At 49.2% G+C, this 14,025-nt stretch overlaps 1 protein-coding gene and 1 long non-coding RNA gene across 3 annotated transcripts in view; both read right to left on the reverse strand.

Annotated features, from left to right (window-relative positions):
* LOC120620278 (uncharacterized) overlaps nt 1–926 on the reverse strand; it is a 2,861-nt gene extending 1,935 nt beyond the window's left edge. Inside the window, exons 1-2 of the long non-coding RNA XR_005657794.1 lie at nt 823–926; nt 286–291 (exon numbers count right to left, since the gene is read on the reverse strand). This is a non-coding gene — a long non-coding RNA (uncharacterized LOC120620278). The remainder of the gene's footprint in view (nt 1–285; nt 292–822) is intronic.
* A 4,902-nt stretch (nt 927–5,828) lies between these two features.
* The window catches only part of PDPK1 (3-phosphoinositide dependent protein kinase 1), a 73,615-nt gene continuing 65,418 nt past the window's right edge, over nt 5,829–14,025 (reverse strand). For both annotated transcript variants that reach the window (XM_039885036.1, XM_039885038.1), the window contains 3 exons: nt 12,831–12,888; nt 11,715–11,867; nt 5,829–11,352 (listed from right to left, as the gene is read on the reverse strand). In XM_039885036.1, the coding sequence (XP_039740970.1) occupies nt 11,236–11,352; nt 11,715–11,867; nt 12,831–12,888 (328 nt within the window). In that variant the 3' untranslated portion in view covers nt 5,829–11,235. The remainder of the gene's footprint in view (nt 11,353–11,714; nt 11,868–12,830; nt 12,889–14,025) is intronic.

A 14,025-nucleotide genomic window follows, 5' to 3' on the forward strand; every position in this document is an offset into this window, starting at 1 on the left:
ACCAGAAGGAGCATGATGCCCACAGTCATTTATCAGGAGGAGCCAGTGGGCAAGGGCAGGGCCTTTGAACTCCTAGGAAACCCCTGACCTGTGGTCCCAAAATGGAGGCAGAGAAGACAACCCTGACTGGGAACAACCAAGTGGGCCCCACACCACACTCCTCTAATCCCGCCTAGCATCTTCAGCCCACGTGCTCTGGGATGACCAGTAAGGCACCCGGGCCACTCAATAAACAGCCCCCGAGACCAAGGGTCTCCCAGCCAACACTGTGCCTAGAAGTAAAACCCAGCCCTCAAGTTAAAGGCAGAATGCGCGGGTACACTGGAGCCCCTTGTCCCTAAGGGCACTACTCCCTTGATGCAACCTTGTGGCCTTGAAAATGACAATTTTTAGGAACAAGGGTCGAGAATGCCAGGCTCTTGTGTGAGATTCTAAATGGAAAATAATTCTGTGGACATGTCTCACTCCGGCTCCATGAGTTCTTTACAGAGCATCTGCACTTGGCTCCTTTCAGTCATCTGCATTTCCAGAAACACACTAGGAAGTGGACACAGACACTACTTTGTTGCAACAGAAAATGAATGGCCACTGGAGAACTGAAATTAAGAGGGCCGAGTGTCCTGAACTAAATGCGAGATATATTCTCTGTCAAATTTCCCCCATCTAAATGAAATGCAAAAGCATAGAATTTTCTGTGCACAAACATTTGCAATCAACCTAATTCAAAATACTTAGATTTTACTCTGAAGTTAACTATTTTAACTGTTTCAAATTGACACATAAAACCTTCACTTCTGCATTCTTTTCTGCTTTGTTTCTTACAGTTTCTCAAAGCCTTGACCCAGAGGACATCAATTATAAACAAGGAAACGGACTTCTTGGAGGCACCAGACTCACCGAACAGGGCTGGACCCCAAACAGCACTAAACTGATGCACCACCTGGTACAGAACACCTGCACATAAATCCCCTACAGATGCCACATTACTCATTACTTATTTTGGAGATTTGAGTGTCCGTGTTTGTCAAAATATTTCTGGCATTGGGAAATCAATGATGAAATGAAATAGAGATGAAAACAGGCAGACACCATGACCCCTGGGGCAGAAGCACCAGTCGGAAAGACCCGGGGTCCCTGGCTGTAAATGTCCTGTGGTGGCTCTGGCAGCCTGGGGGCAAAACCTTCTCAGGGCCAGAGTCTCCAGTCCCCTGGGCACCAGGCGCTCAGTGCCCACATGCCAGACACTGCAGACAGGACACCAGCCAAGGGTTCACACCTGGCCCGCTGCTCCCATGAGGCACCTGAGTCCCCCCGCAACCAGCTGTCCCGACAGCCACCGCTTTGCCAGCTCCCAGGTGGCCTCTGCTCTCCTCCTGCACTCGGTCCTGCTAGTGGATCCAGGGCAGAGTCCGCCCTTCCTTTGAGCTGAGGTCAAAGGGCAGGCCCGAGGCTCCTCTGTTCCTTCACCCGCTCCATCCTGAGGACTGCCTGGTGCCCAGCACTGCCTGCTTCTCCAGGTCTGAAAAACCAACCTCGGCCTCTCAGCAGTGAGGGGCTGGACCAGCTCATCCACTCAGAACCATCCTCACCCACCCGAGCCTGACTTGCAAACCCAAGATCCTGGAAGCTCAACTGCTTAGGAAGCCAGAACCCACCAGAACACAAGGCCAGGAGAGACGCTTGGAGCACCTGACTCGGATGCCGCCGGATGCTGAGAGCCCATGCCAGCAACACACACCACGATGGCACGTGAACTCAGGAGCGGTGTTCTCCAGGCTCAAAGACATCTAGTTTCTCGGAAGAAATGTCAGTGTCTGCCCAGGAAGCTGTGCCCCTCCCTGGACATGCTCCAGTGCCTGGAGTCGGACCCCGCATTCCAGCGCCTGTCCTAAGACAGGCCAGGGGCTTTGGGTGGAGCATGAAGAGGCAGCACAGGGAACAAGGGAGACAGGAAGACTGGTTCCCACACACGGGGCTCCCTGCTGGCTCTGAGAGGTCTGAGCGGGTACATAAGATAGACAGACAGTGCCAAAAAACATTCTGAGGGGGGAGATGAAAGCATTCTTGGTACACTGTTCCTAAAAATAAAGTACAAAAGTAAAATGAAGACTGCTAAAAGCCTTCTCTATTGACTGCAATGACCAGGCACCAGGCGGGGCAGGTGTTCCATTCATCATCTTCCTTAATGCTCACAACTCCTCCAGACACAGAGGAGGAGATAACTTACCCTAAGCCACACACAGTAGGCGAAGTTGTGAGTGGAGTCAAAGTCAGGCCTGAGTCCCTAGTCTCACTGTCACCACGGAAACGCTCCGACCCTCCATTACCCGTATCCCACCAACTCCAGAATGGAATGTGCTGGATGCTCTGCAGAGTCTGGGGAGAGCTGCCCAATTAAGGCCTGGTGAGAGTACCAGTGCTGGGGGCAGGGGGGGGCGGTGTCGCTGGCATCCTGGCCACCTTGCCTTGGTGCCAAGCAGTCAGCTCCTTAAAGGACATTAAAGACTGCTGGCCCAGTGACTGCTGACCTGGAGCATCCCTGCAAAGGAGCAATGAGCTCTCACTCACAGGTAAAAGCAGCCACAGACAACCCGGCAACGAGTGGGCATGGGCATCTCTGTGTTCCCCTAAAACTATCTGCAAAATCAGGCAGCTGGGCCATTATTTTCTGACCACTGCTCTAAACGCAGTCACCGTCCTGCTGGAGGACGGCTACTGAAGGCTGCATGTACAGTTGACAGAAAGAGGAACTGCTGTGCAGCTGACACCACTTCCTCCCAAGCCACCCACAGATAGCTGATGGTGGGACAGCTGATGGCCTGGAGACGATGCCCTGATGCAAGCTCTTCTCACTCCTTCTCAGGACTTTCCAGCACTGACACCCAGGCAGGCCCAGGGAGGCTCAGGTCTGAGGGGCCTTTAAGTTAGACACCTTGTGAAGAGGTGACCGCAGCATTCCCTGGGATCCCGCACCTGCTGTACTGGGGAGGGACTGCTCCTAGCATGCAAGGAGACCGTTCCCTGAGGTCCTGAACAAACCACAGCACCTGGTCAGGGTAAGAACACGCCTAGTGCCACATCCCCAAGCAAAGTGTAAAATGACATGAACCGGTGTCTCGGGACACCCACTCACAGCCTCCGACAGGCCGGTGCTGCTTTCGTCAGTGCAGAGGATGCTCGTAGGAATTTGGCAAGCTAACCTTTCACCTCTTAGTTACACTGAGCAGAAATTGACCTTTCCACTCTAGTTATCCCCACTTCTCTTGCCAAGCAGCTGAAAAGATCGGACTTTCGACCACACCCCTGTCACTTAGCCGTCTGTAATAGTTCTTTCACTATCACCAGTCCTGAGACTCTTGCCAACATCAAGTACGCCCAGACCGAACACAAGTAAAGATCTGCAAGGGGCATGTCATCAGAAGCACACTGATGGTCCCGCCCCTCAAGGACCTATCTGACACCACAGAATCTGCAACCCCGAACCCAAGACAATGGCCCTGTCAGAGGACAACCCGGAGTTTTCTCTAGGCCTGGCTCAGCTGGAGACCAAACCCCCCTGAAACCCCTCTTCATCTGACTGGTGTCCCACCGCCAGCAGTTGTATTTCCCGTTGCCCTTTAACTCCTAAAGCATCTCCAACGGATTCAGCTCTAAACAAAGTCTGACCTGTTCAGCAATGCCTATGGGCCAGTCACCATGGAATACAAAGAGGCATAACCCAAATGATTCACACCTCAGGTGTTTACAAAGCACTTCTGAGAAGGCGTATTATATCTAGCCTGTCCATAAGGGAACGCAGAAGAGAAAAATAACCCAGGACAGTTGAAACGAATAATGCAGACACAGCCCCACTGAAGGAAGCCCCGGGAGGAAATGAGAATTCACACTTGGGCTGTATAAAGAGAACGTCATGGCAGCAACGGGCCCAGAGTCAGAACTTGAGACAAAAAGGTCAGGGTTTGAGGGCTTGGGGCTCGGTGGGCAGTGGGTCCCAGGCTCAGTCCTGAGACAGGGAATGTGAAGACTTAGGGGGAGAGGGACCAGTCGTAGCCCAGTTCCCCAGCCTCCCTAAGCATCTGTCTGTCCACATCTTAAATAGCACTGCTCCAGAAAACGTCTTGTAACTCCACCTCTCCCACATGGCTTCAGAGACAGAACTCCCCACCAGACAGTCTGCATTTATCAGCAAGAGACCACAGGCACTCTCCCAGTGAACTGCAAACCCATCAGGTTCCTGAGAGGCTCCAGGTCTTTTGTTTCTTCGAACTCCTCCTCCTTAAATCTCTCCACCTAACCCTCTGCCCTAGTGCTGCTGCCTCTGCAAGCCCAGGTGCTCAATAAAATACTAGTTAAATCTTCCACTAGGCCTGTGCTTATATATGTTCAGCCCTAGGATTATTTGTTAGGTATGCTTTCATCAATCTTAACCAGGAGGTCAGGGCTTGAGATTTTTACGTGTTAATCAGCATCCTGTTTCTCTTACATTGTGTAATTACTAGTGTCCCACTCCAAATACCCGCTCCTCTCCCCCCTCATCCTCAGATTCCTCATTCAATGTTTAATTATCTAAGAGAACCTCTGGGGCATTCTTTCATCAGAACCAAGTAAGGAAAAAACTAAGAACACGAAATGTCTTATACATTTTCTCATTTGAAGTAAAACTCTACGACTATGACAATTGTGAATTAGCGTTATTCTTTCTGGCAAATTCACATTATCTTTAACTAAAATTAACCTTTATTTACTATTGATTCTTTTTTGAGACAGAAATTGCATCTGCTTCATTACCTTCATGTTCTAAATTTTGCTTTTACATTTTGGAAAACAAATGTGTTTAAGTGGATGATGATTTTAAAAAGCAACAACAACGTAGATATAGTCTGACTGATTACCCTCCCCCGAAAGGTTCTTATTACAGTAAAGCATAAATTTTAAGTAGTCTTGAAACGGTAAATAAAGGGATGAGTTAACTGTGCGAGAGCTATAGTTAATCAGCCATGAATCAATTGTTTCAGAGCTGAATATCCAGCCAGTGCCTCAAAACAACTCAACAAGGTAATGGAGAGTAGCAATTTTAAATATTACTCTATGTACAAAATAGAAATGGCTAGAGTAGAAATGCTAGTAAATGACCACCAAGACTCACTGTTTACTAAAAACAACAACAACGACAACAAAAAAAAACAGTCAAACATACACCCACGCTATAAAAGGAAAATCTCAGCTAATAAAAGCCTATTTCTATCCTGGAGATGACTGTCATTTTCTGGGAGCGCCGGGATCTGAGCCAGGGGCTGGTCGGCTCAATGTACGGCAGAGAGTGTGCGGCAGGCCCGCGCAGACCTCTCCTTGTCAGAGTACTGATCGGGCTGGGCACAAACGGTACCTCAAAGACTTCTAATCCCGGCACAGCGTCTACCGCGTGGTGAGGAAGTAGGTGCCGCCGCTGCCGAACCAGCTGCGGGGAAAGCAGCTCGGTGTTTCTCGGTTGTGATCCCAGCCATTCCCGCCACAGCGCCCCTCCACCGGAAGTGTCCGGCCTTTTAACTCCTTCCTCCGAGCTGCCCCGCCTGCCCACCGGTCCGTTTTTGAAAAGCGCCCGCTAGGTTTCACCCAGGAGCCAGTTCAATATGGAAAAGCGGCCGGTTGTGGCTCCTTCCTGCCAGAGGTGGGCGCGCGGTGACCCAGGGACACAGAGCTCCAGAGGGACTCTCTGGTCACCGTCCAGCATGTACCTTGCGCTGATGCCGGGCTCCCAGCTCGGCTCGAAGCCAGGTCGCAACGATGCCCGACCCCCCGACTCAAGGAAGAGCTACGCAGCGAGAGTGTACACTCTACATGCTTTTTTATTACAAGACTACCCGAGCATACGTGTAAAATTCATCATCCGGCAACTACATCTAAAGCACAAATATTTGAAAAAGAAACAGGTTCATTAAATTATGATATGATTAAATCATTGACCAAATAGAAAATTTATATAATAAAGCCAGAAAAAAAGTTGTAAAATATAGTTTACAATAATTATTCACATTCAAGGCTGTACATCAATACATACAACAACGTGGCCCCGAACATGAATTCAATCCAAATAATTCATATATTAGATTTTAAATAACACAGACTGAACTAGAGGCCAACAATAGCCAGCAAATAACCTTATATAAGAATAAAAATACAAAACTGTATATCCTAATATCATTGCATTATTTGTTTTCATAAGTTTTTTTTTTTTTAATTTTTGCTTTGCCTGTACATCACAGTTACAGCTACAGACCAGGTAGAGAATATTACACATGTTCTGACTGCCACCAACCTGAAAGACAGCTAACTTACTATTGATTCATCCCATTTTGTATTAAGAAACAGATACAGCAGCTCTAAATACTGTGAAATTTAATTTTCCCAACGTCCTGTCAAACTTAAGATCATGACCCCAATGCAGGGTAATTCAGCCAGATGGGTTAGACTAGGGTGGATCACACAGTTTAAAAAAGTTTGCCTTTCGTAAAAAGTTCTCTGTACATAAAGTTTGGTGTTCCTTCATATCGAAGAAATGAGTTATGGGGAAAATTCAGGTATTCACATAGGCTTGTTCAGGGGCCCACCACGGCTGTCTGAGCTGGAGATAAAACTGCTCTTTGCTGGAACAGTCTCCTCCCTAGACCAGTCCTCCACAAGTTGCCTGATTTACAGCCCCGCAACCTTGGGCCAACAGCCTGTGCCCCTCAGAGGCTCTGGGAGTGACTCCTGCCCTGATTTGAAAGCACTTGCCATGTAGGCTGCCTCAGAGGCCAGGGCCACACCCACTTGAGTCACCATCAGTTCCCATTAGGTTTGGATGTGAAAAAGAAACAATATGGAAAAACGTACATGGCAACATCTCCAAGAATAGTACCATTGCCAAACTCTCCCAGTGGCTGCAGCCTCTGCAGTCTGGGCACGGGACACCCTCAGTCTGTGGGCCAAGGAAGGGGGCGCTTGGGGTGTCAGAGGAGGGCTAGAGACCTAATTCTGCATATTTCAGCTGTCATCTCTAGCAGAGTCAAGTGGCACATAACGCAGCACCTAGAAAAATCTCTGTTCATGTTTCCCCTCAGAATAAATGGGCCCCACACTAAAGTGAAAAAATTAAGAATGAAACCAAATTTGGGTGGTCTGGATGTGAAGACAACAAGGCAAACTTGCAACACTGTGGGTAAGGAGAGAGGACAAGTGCTTAAATCCTTATCAGCCAGGACAATCACTTTTACCATGAAAAAGCCTGGCCATGTGCTCTACTAAGTCTCAGGGTTTGAAAGGGTAAGGGGGGCAGCAAACACTTCTCTAAAACCCAGCTGTGTGGTTCCTTTTACAAGTAGAGCCTTTGCTCTTTTACTGATTCCAAAGGGCCCAGTGTACTTTGAGTCTATAAACTTAATTACAAATCATCCACTAAGCATGTGGCAAGGTCAGTTCAACACTTTTTATCTCTGCTGACTGTGCAAATTCAGTACCATTGTGGACACAAAGTACAAGATGCTGAAAGATATCACTTGAAAGCCATAGTAGCAGCAGCGATGGGAAGGTAACTAACATGCAAGCACACCAGTTTCTTTCAAGGAAAATAAGGAAATTGGCTTTTGGAAAAACCTGTTACAAATGGACTGCAGTAGTGACATCATTTTAGCAAAAAAAAAAAAAAAAAAAAAAAAAAAAAAAAGGCAGTCTTATTCAAACATTCTTTGGAACAGACAGTTTACCAAGAATTCATTTCTTCGGAATCCGAAGGAAACAACTAGGAGGTCCTGTACTAGAACGCTGAGCTTGTAAGCAATTGATCAAGACAGAGGAAAAGATTAATACCACCTTTTAAATGAACAAACTCTTGACTTAAAAACACCACTTCTGGGAAGGGGGGCAAGGAGAATCAGTCAAAAATCAAAGATTTAGAAAGATATTCATCACAGCATTATTTAAATAGTGAAAAAACCAGAAACCATCTAAATGTTTTACAACAGAGAAGTGGTCGGATATATCATGACAAAATTTATAACCACTGAATTCTACAATCATTAAAAACAAGGTTTCTCAATAATTACTCAAGACATGGGGATATGCTTTAAGGTAAAATATCAAGTGAAAAAAATCTAAATGCAAAACACTGTATGTTGTATGTTCCCAGTTTAGTTAAAAAAGCAAATGGGTGGGGGGAGGGCAGGCTGGACACCAAAATGTTCACAGTGGTCTTTTCTGGGTGGTGATCCTAGGTTGATTTTTTTCAGAAAACAATGTTTTAAAAAGTACAGTCACCCAGAGCCCCCTGTGCCGGCATCCTGCCCTGGGCGGGGGGGTGTCTATGCCATGAGGCCATCTCCTGCAATTCCTTCAGGTCAGGGCCCCAAATACCACAGAGTGTCCCAAGGGGGCTGGGGTAGGTGCAGTTCCCGCCAGCTTTGGCATGATCACAAGAGCCATCTTTCCTAAAGCAAGTCTGTCACAAGCCTCTGGAGAGTCAGGCTCAGAATGGCGGCAGTGCCACTCATCGGTGGGGCTTCATGCTCTACAGGGGGCTGCCTGCCCATGACCCTGGTTGGGTCCACAGAAAGAGGGAGGGAAACCACTCCATGCAAACTCAGCTTCCTTGAGCTCCTAGAGAGAGACAAGGCACAGTGGAGACCACAGCCTTCCTGGCTACTCTCCCTCCCCTCCGTGCCAAGAGGGGCTACACGGTGTGGGACCATCTCCGCTTGGCGGGTGCTTGGCTAGGCACTTACACTTGTCCGTGCCCTCTCTCAGTAAGACACATGACTCCTGGATCTATTGAACAACAGGGCATTTTCTTTCTCACTTTGGATAATTCCACATTTATATGTCCAAGTACGTCTGTGTATGGACATAGACTGACAACCTCATCCACATCTTAGAACGTAAGGCACCTGCATGCCGGGATGATGGCTCTAAGGATGAGGTGGATAAAACTAAAGCTGACAGGAGTAAGTATAGGGAAAGCAAAGACTACGTATGTATGTGTATGCGCATATTTATATATATACATACACATATGAAAGGACTGAGTGGAGAAAGTCGGCCAACAGAGCAGGGCTCAGCTGTCACTGGCTCAGGTGAGGGCGGTCATTCCAGCTTTGTCAGCTGCGAGCTCGACCCTGAACCCCTTATTCTCTGGTTTCGGAGATTAAGATGGAGCTTGTAGGTTAAGCCCAGGAGGTAGTGGCGCTATCCAGGGGCAGAATGCAAGGGAGGTCTTGTCTCCCGAGCAGCCCAGCTGAGTGCTCTCATTAAAGCCGAGTACCAGCTCTGCCTGTTTCCCTGTAACCAGACACCGGAGACACGGGCACAGGAGCGGGTTTCTCACCCTCTCCCACCTGCTCACACAGGCGGGTGTTCTAGGGTAACATGTAAATATGGTAGTAAGCCTGAAGTGAAATTCCTGAAAGAAAGGGCCAAGTCAGACTCATTTTTTGAAAAGCAGGTGAACACAGGCAAGCCTTTCAAAAGTGAGGAGGAAGGAAGAAGGAAAAAGATCCAAGTGCAGCTAAGCCCCAACACCTGGGCCTCCCTGACAATTGTGGGCTCTCAGCTCAGAGTGGCGGCCACCACCTCTGCTCCCATCCAAACCCCCCGCCCTGCCAGGCTCAGGGCAATTCCCCACGGCTGCACTTTCTCCCAGTTTAAGAGCCACTCTTACTACTCAGTGTGACCCACTGGTCACAGGGTGACGGACAGTGCCTTCGAGACAGGAGATGAGGGCAGGGAAGGGATGAGGGGGAGTCTTTCCTGTGTGAGCCTTTTGCTGGTGCCTTGGTGAAAGTCTAAAGGAAACGGCAAAAGTGTTCATCCCCGGGGGACAGAGACATGTCTGGGAGCAGCCTGCGGGCAGCCGAAAGCTGCCCTGCAGGGACAACCTGGGCAGGGAGAGGGACAGCCAAGCCCTGCCAGGCCAACAGGAGTTCTCATTGTCTGGGGAGCAGCAGCAAAGAAAATCAAAGGACTGGTGGGACCTGGCCCACGTGTCATGTACAGCAGGGCAGGTGCTGCCTCTAAGCAGCGAGAGGAGGGAACCTGAAGCTGGAGGGGCAGGCGGGAGTCTGGGTTCAAGTGCGGTGTTCCTGCCCCTCATGCAAGGCGGGCAACATTTTTTTCTAGGCAAAGTCCACTCGATGGGGACCAGATGACCTGGCAACACGAGGCGGCTTTTAGATTCTGTCGGGGTGTAAAACTGTACTGAGTGAGGCTGTGAGAATGTTCGATCACAGCACAAAAAGGGTCAGTGTGCCAGCCGAGAGACACCGCTCCCGATGCCCAGATGTGACGGCGCACCCTACGACTTGTGAGAACTGGGGTCTCTCGGCCCCTACTTAAGCAGTCTGGGAGAGGCCTGCACGCTTCACTCTTCAAACAGACTCTCAGGAGGGGCTCACTGCGTCTCATTCCTCCATGTGGAGGCCACCAGCGCCACCTCTCAGGGCAGCTGGGGGCTAACCGGACCTACTACCGACCAGGCACAGGCCTGGTCTCCAGCCCTGGAGGGCAGCACTGCTCAGAAGGGTGATGGCTCAAAGCCTGGCTGGTACCTCCAACGTATGTCACCCGGCAACCTGTCCTACTTCTCAGCACTGGGAGCCTGCCTGGCAGACACGACAAGTGGAGCACTCGCAGACAGGAAGACCACGGAAATCCCGTGGCCAGAGCCACTTGAGGAGGAAAGCAGGGAGCCCACAACATGGCGGATGGGCCATGAACTAGACGTGAGGAAAGGAGCACATGGACAAAAGCCAAGAACCATCCTGCCCTGCGGAGACCAGAGGCCACCCCCCAGTGGAGCCGTACACCACTCCCTGGTGAAGAGTTCTGTGATACTCTAGGGGCAAAAGGCCCAGAGACACGCCCCACCCCCTCAGCCACAGCAGGAGAGCTGGTGACACTGGTCCACAGGTCCGGGTGGGAATCAGGTAGAAGTTCATGGTGCTGGGACCGTGCGGCAAGGACAGCTCAGGGAGGCCTCCACAGAGCACAGAGAGCAAGCAAAGCGACCCTGAATTCCTGTTCATTATTGGTTTTGTTCTTTGTGTGGTTGGGTAATTTTTCTTCTTTTCTTTTAAATAAAAAAGCTGCAAGGATCCGCCGTCTGCGTCCCCGTTGAGATGGCTGGCAGGTGGTCTGGAAGCGTCCCGGATGGCGGTGAGCCGCGCTGGGGCACGTGTCCTGGCAGCGAGGGCAGCGGCTGCGGGCCGGTCACTGCACAGCGGCGTCTGGGTGGCTCTGGTATCTGTGCCTCCACACCTCCTGGATCTTTTTGCACCATTTGTGAGCATTCCCACTCGGGTCCATCAGGTAATATGTCCTGTTTGGCTGCAGAAACAGAAACGTTTAATGTCCTCAAGGGAGTCTCACCAAGACTAGCACCTCGAGCTATCAGGCAAAAATCATAAAAAGAAACTGTCTTACTGAGGCCACTGCCAGTACCTTCTGGAAGCCCATGAGCATGTGGATTTTTCCTTCTGCATATGTGTAGAGATTGGAAAACAAGCACAGGTGTCTCTCAGCCCAGCTCAAGACTGAGCCATGAACTTGGGGCCACTGGGATGTGGGAAAGGGGGAGACGACTGCCCTGGCTCCGGCAGTCCCTTGGGCCATAGTATCTGGACACTTCAAACAGAGGTGCAAAGGCCCCCGACTTCCCTGCAAAGGAGAACCCACAGGGACAAACTCACCGTGTGGACAAAGAAGGTTTTAAAATTCTTGGCCTCTGGTCGGAGTTCTTGCGACCATGGAATTTCACCTTTCAGGACTTTGTTGACAGGATCCACATAATATAAGTGTGGCCCTTCTGTGAGCAGTAACTGTCGTCGTCGTGCAAATAAACCCTGATGCGAGAAAAAAGGACCCTGCTTGTCCAAGGCTCAGAGTGGGTGCTGCCAGAGCCTAAGCTAACTCAGAGGCTGGACTATCAGAGTAGCTCGGGGCACTGAGACCACCGCAAGCCACCTGTCCACTCACCTGGGACAGAGGGAGCACACACACCTCTTCCCCCATGTGGACCCAGCCTCAGGTCAGAGAGTGGAAGCAATGACTGTCTGGCCTGGTGAGCTGGATCCCAAGGCTCCCGTTTTGGGTGTCTGTACTTTGGCTGCCACATGGGGCAGTGGCAGCACAAGCCGGCACACCAGCACAGGTCCTACTGCCAAGTCAACTCCGACGGGCCTCCTGTCATCAACGGTCAGGCCCTCACTGCCTCTTGTGCCTTCTGCTCCACACTAAAGCACACAGCTCTGCCTGCCAGCCGGTCATACCTCACCCACTTTCATGGAGGTTCTCATTTGCTGAGGATGCCCCAGGGAGTCAGGAATGGAGACCAGGAGCCTAAGCTTAGAAGGGCCCATGTCAGCAGATGGAGAACATTTATGGCATCTCTATGTACATAATCCATTTAATGAGTCCATAAAACATAATAATTTTCACAAACAATTCTAATGAAGTGATAACTGACTCGTGAGGATGCCAAGCAGAGGCTCCTCAATGCGACAGAAAAGCCTTGATACTGGTGAACTCAGCCTCATAGAGACACCAGAACCTTGGCTCCCGGGAAGACACAAGAGGCTCTATTTCTATTTTGCTAGTTTTTCTGTGTAGTTTCAAACAGCTTCCCCTGTTTGAATGGCTGAAATCTCCCTTAGCTATCAAATCTAAGAGATGATCTCTGAAAGGGAACCAAGACAAATGATGCTATGTGCAACGCATTACAGCAGGAGCCCGAGAGGAAAACCGATCCTAGTTAGAACTGGGATGCAGACAGACGCACAGGAAGGAGCAGCCGGAGTCTGACTTACCTTTCGCTTATCTACAGGACCCATTTTTAGTATTAAGTTATTTTCTACAAACTGGTGCCTATAAAAAGAGAAAAACAGAATGAGACACATGAGTCAGAGACAAATTCTCTAAACTCCTCCCTTCAAAACAATCTTCCCAATGATATCTGTGACCTTTGCCTTAGTCACACCTCTCCCTTCGCAGCTCCAAACTCAGTTCAGTAACAGGAGGAAACTCCAAATGTAACTGAGCGCACAAATGCCACTGCTTTCTAGAACTTTTGATCTATAATTTAGACCAGATACCTGAAATATCGCCTGTTGTCCCCTCTCACTTGGTAGCCTTCACACAACCGACGACAGGCAGAGGGAGATGGGGCCGCAGAGCTGAACCCATTATACAAGTCCTCATTGCTTTAAACAAAGCAGGGCCAAGACACAGGACACCCCACCAAAAGGGTGGAGCCTGCTGGGAGTCAACCTGAGGACGCAGCCTGCTGTTCATACGTCACATTTCCACAAGTGGCACCCCGAGTCAGTGCTCAGAAACCACCAAGCAGCTTAGAATCCTAAATCCCTAAAAGACTCAAGTTGGCCTTGGTTTAAGAACAGCTCATCTGTGTTTCTTTTCTTTAAAATTAAGTTTATTGGGGTAACACTGGTTAATATAATTATGTAATTTTCAGGTGTACGTTATAATTTGACATCTGTATATTCCACTGTGTGTTACCACCCAAAGACCCCATTACTGAGAACTGCGCCCCAAGTAAACTGACACAGTATCATGTGAATTTTGAAAACTAAGAATTTTAACAAGAAAAAAAGGGGCCATCACTACAAGGAAAAGTGCAGTACTTCACTCTCAGAGGTACTTAAAACAAACAAAAACAAGACTTAACAAAGAGGGAAAAAACCAAGGAGATTTTTGAAAAGGAAATATAATGAGGATCTACTGCAGTACAGAAATACAGACATAAAACCATGGACTCTAACAGCCTGTTCTAACCGACAGGCCCCGTCATGTAAGAAACCAATGTGTAGTAAAGTATTGAAAGTTAAAATTAAGGGGAAGACTTAAATTATACTGGGCTGGGGAGGGGGCTGTTTAAGCACAGTTAGTTAGATACTTCAGTTAGCTGAGCTGCTGGGGCCCTTCGCCGATGACATCAGGTCACTGGGGGAGCTTGACAGAAAGGCAAGGAAAGAAGAGGACTCC

This window comes from Pteropus medius, unplaced genomic scaffold, assembly GCF_902729225.1.
Source record: "Pteropus medius unplaced genomic scaffold, Ma_sr-lr_union100, whole genome shotgun sequence".
Lineage (NCBI taxonomy): Eukaryota > Metazoa > Chordata > Mammalia > Chiroptera > Pteropodidae > Pteropus > Pteropus medius.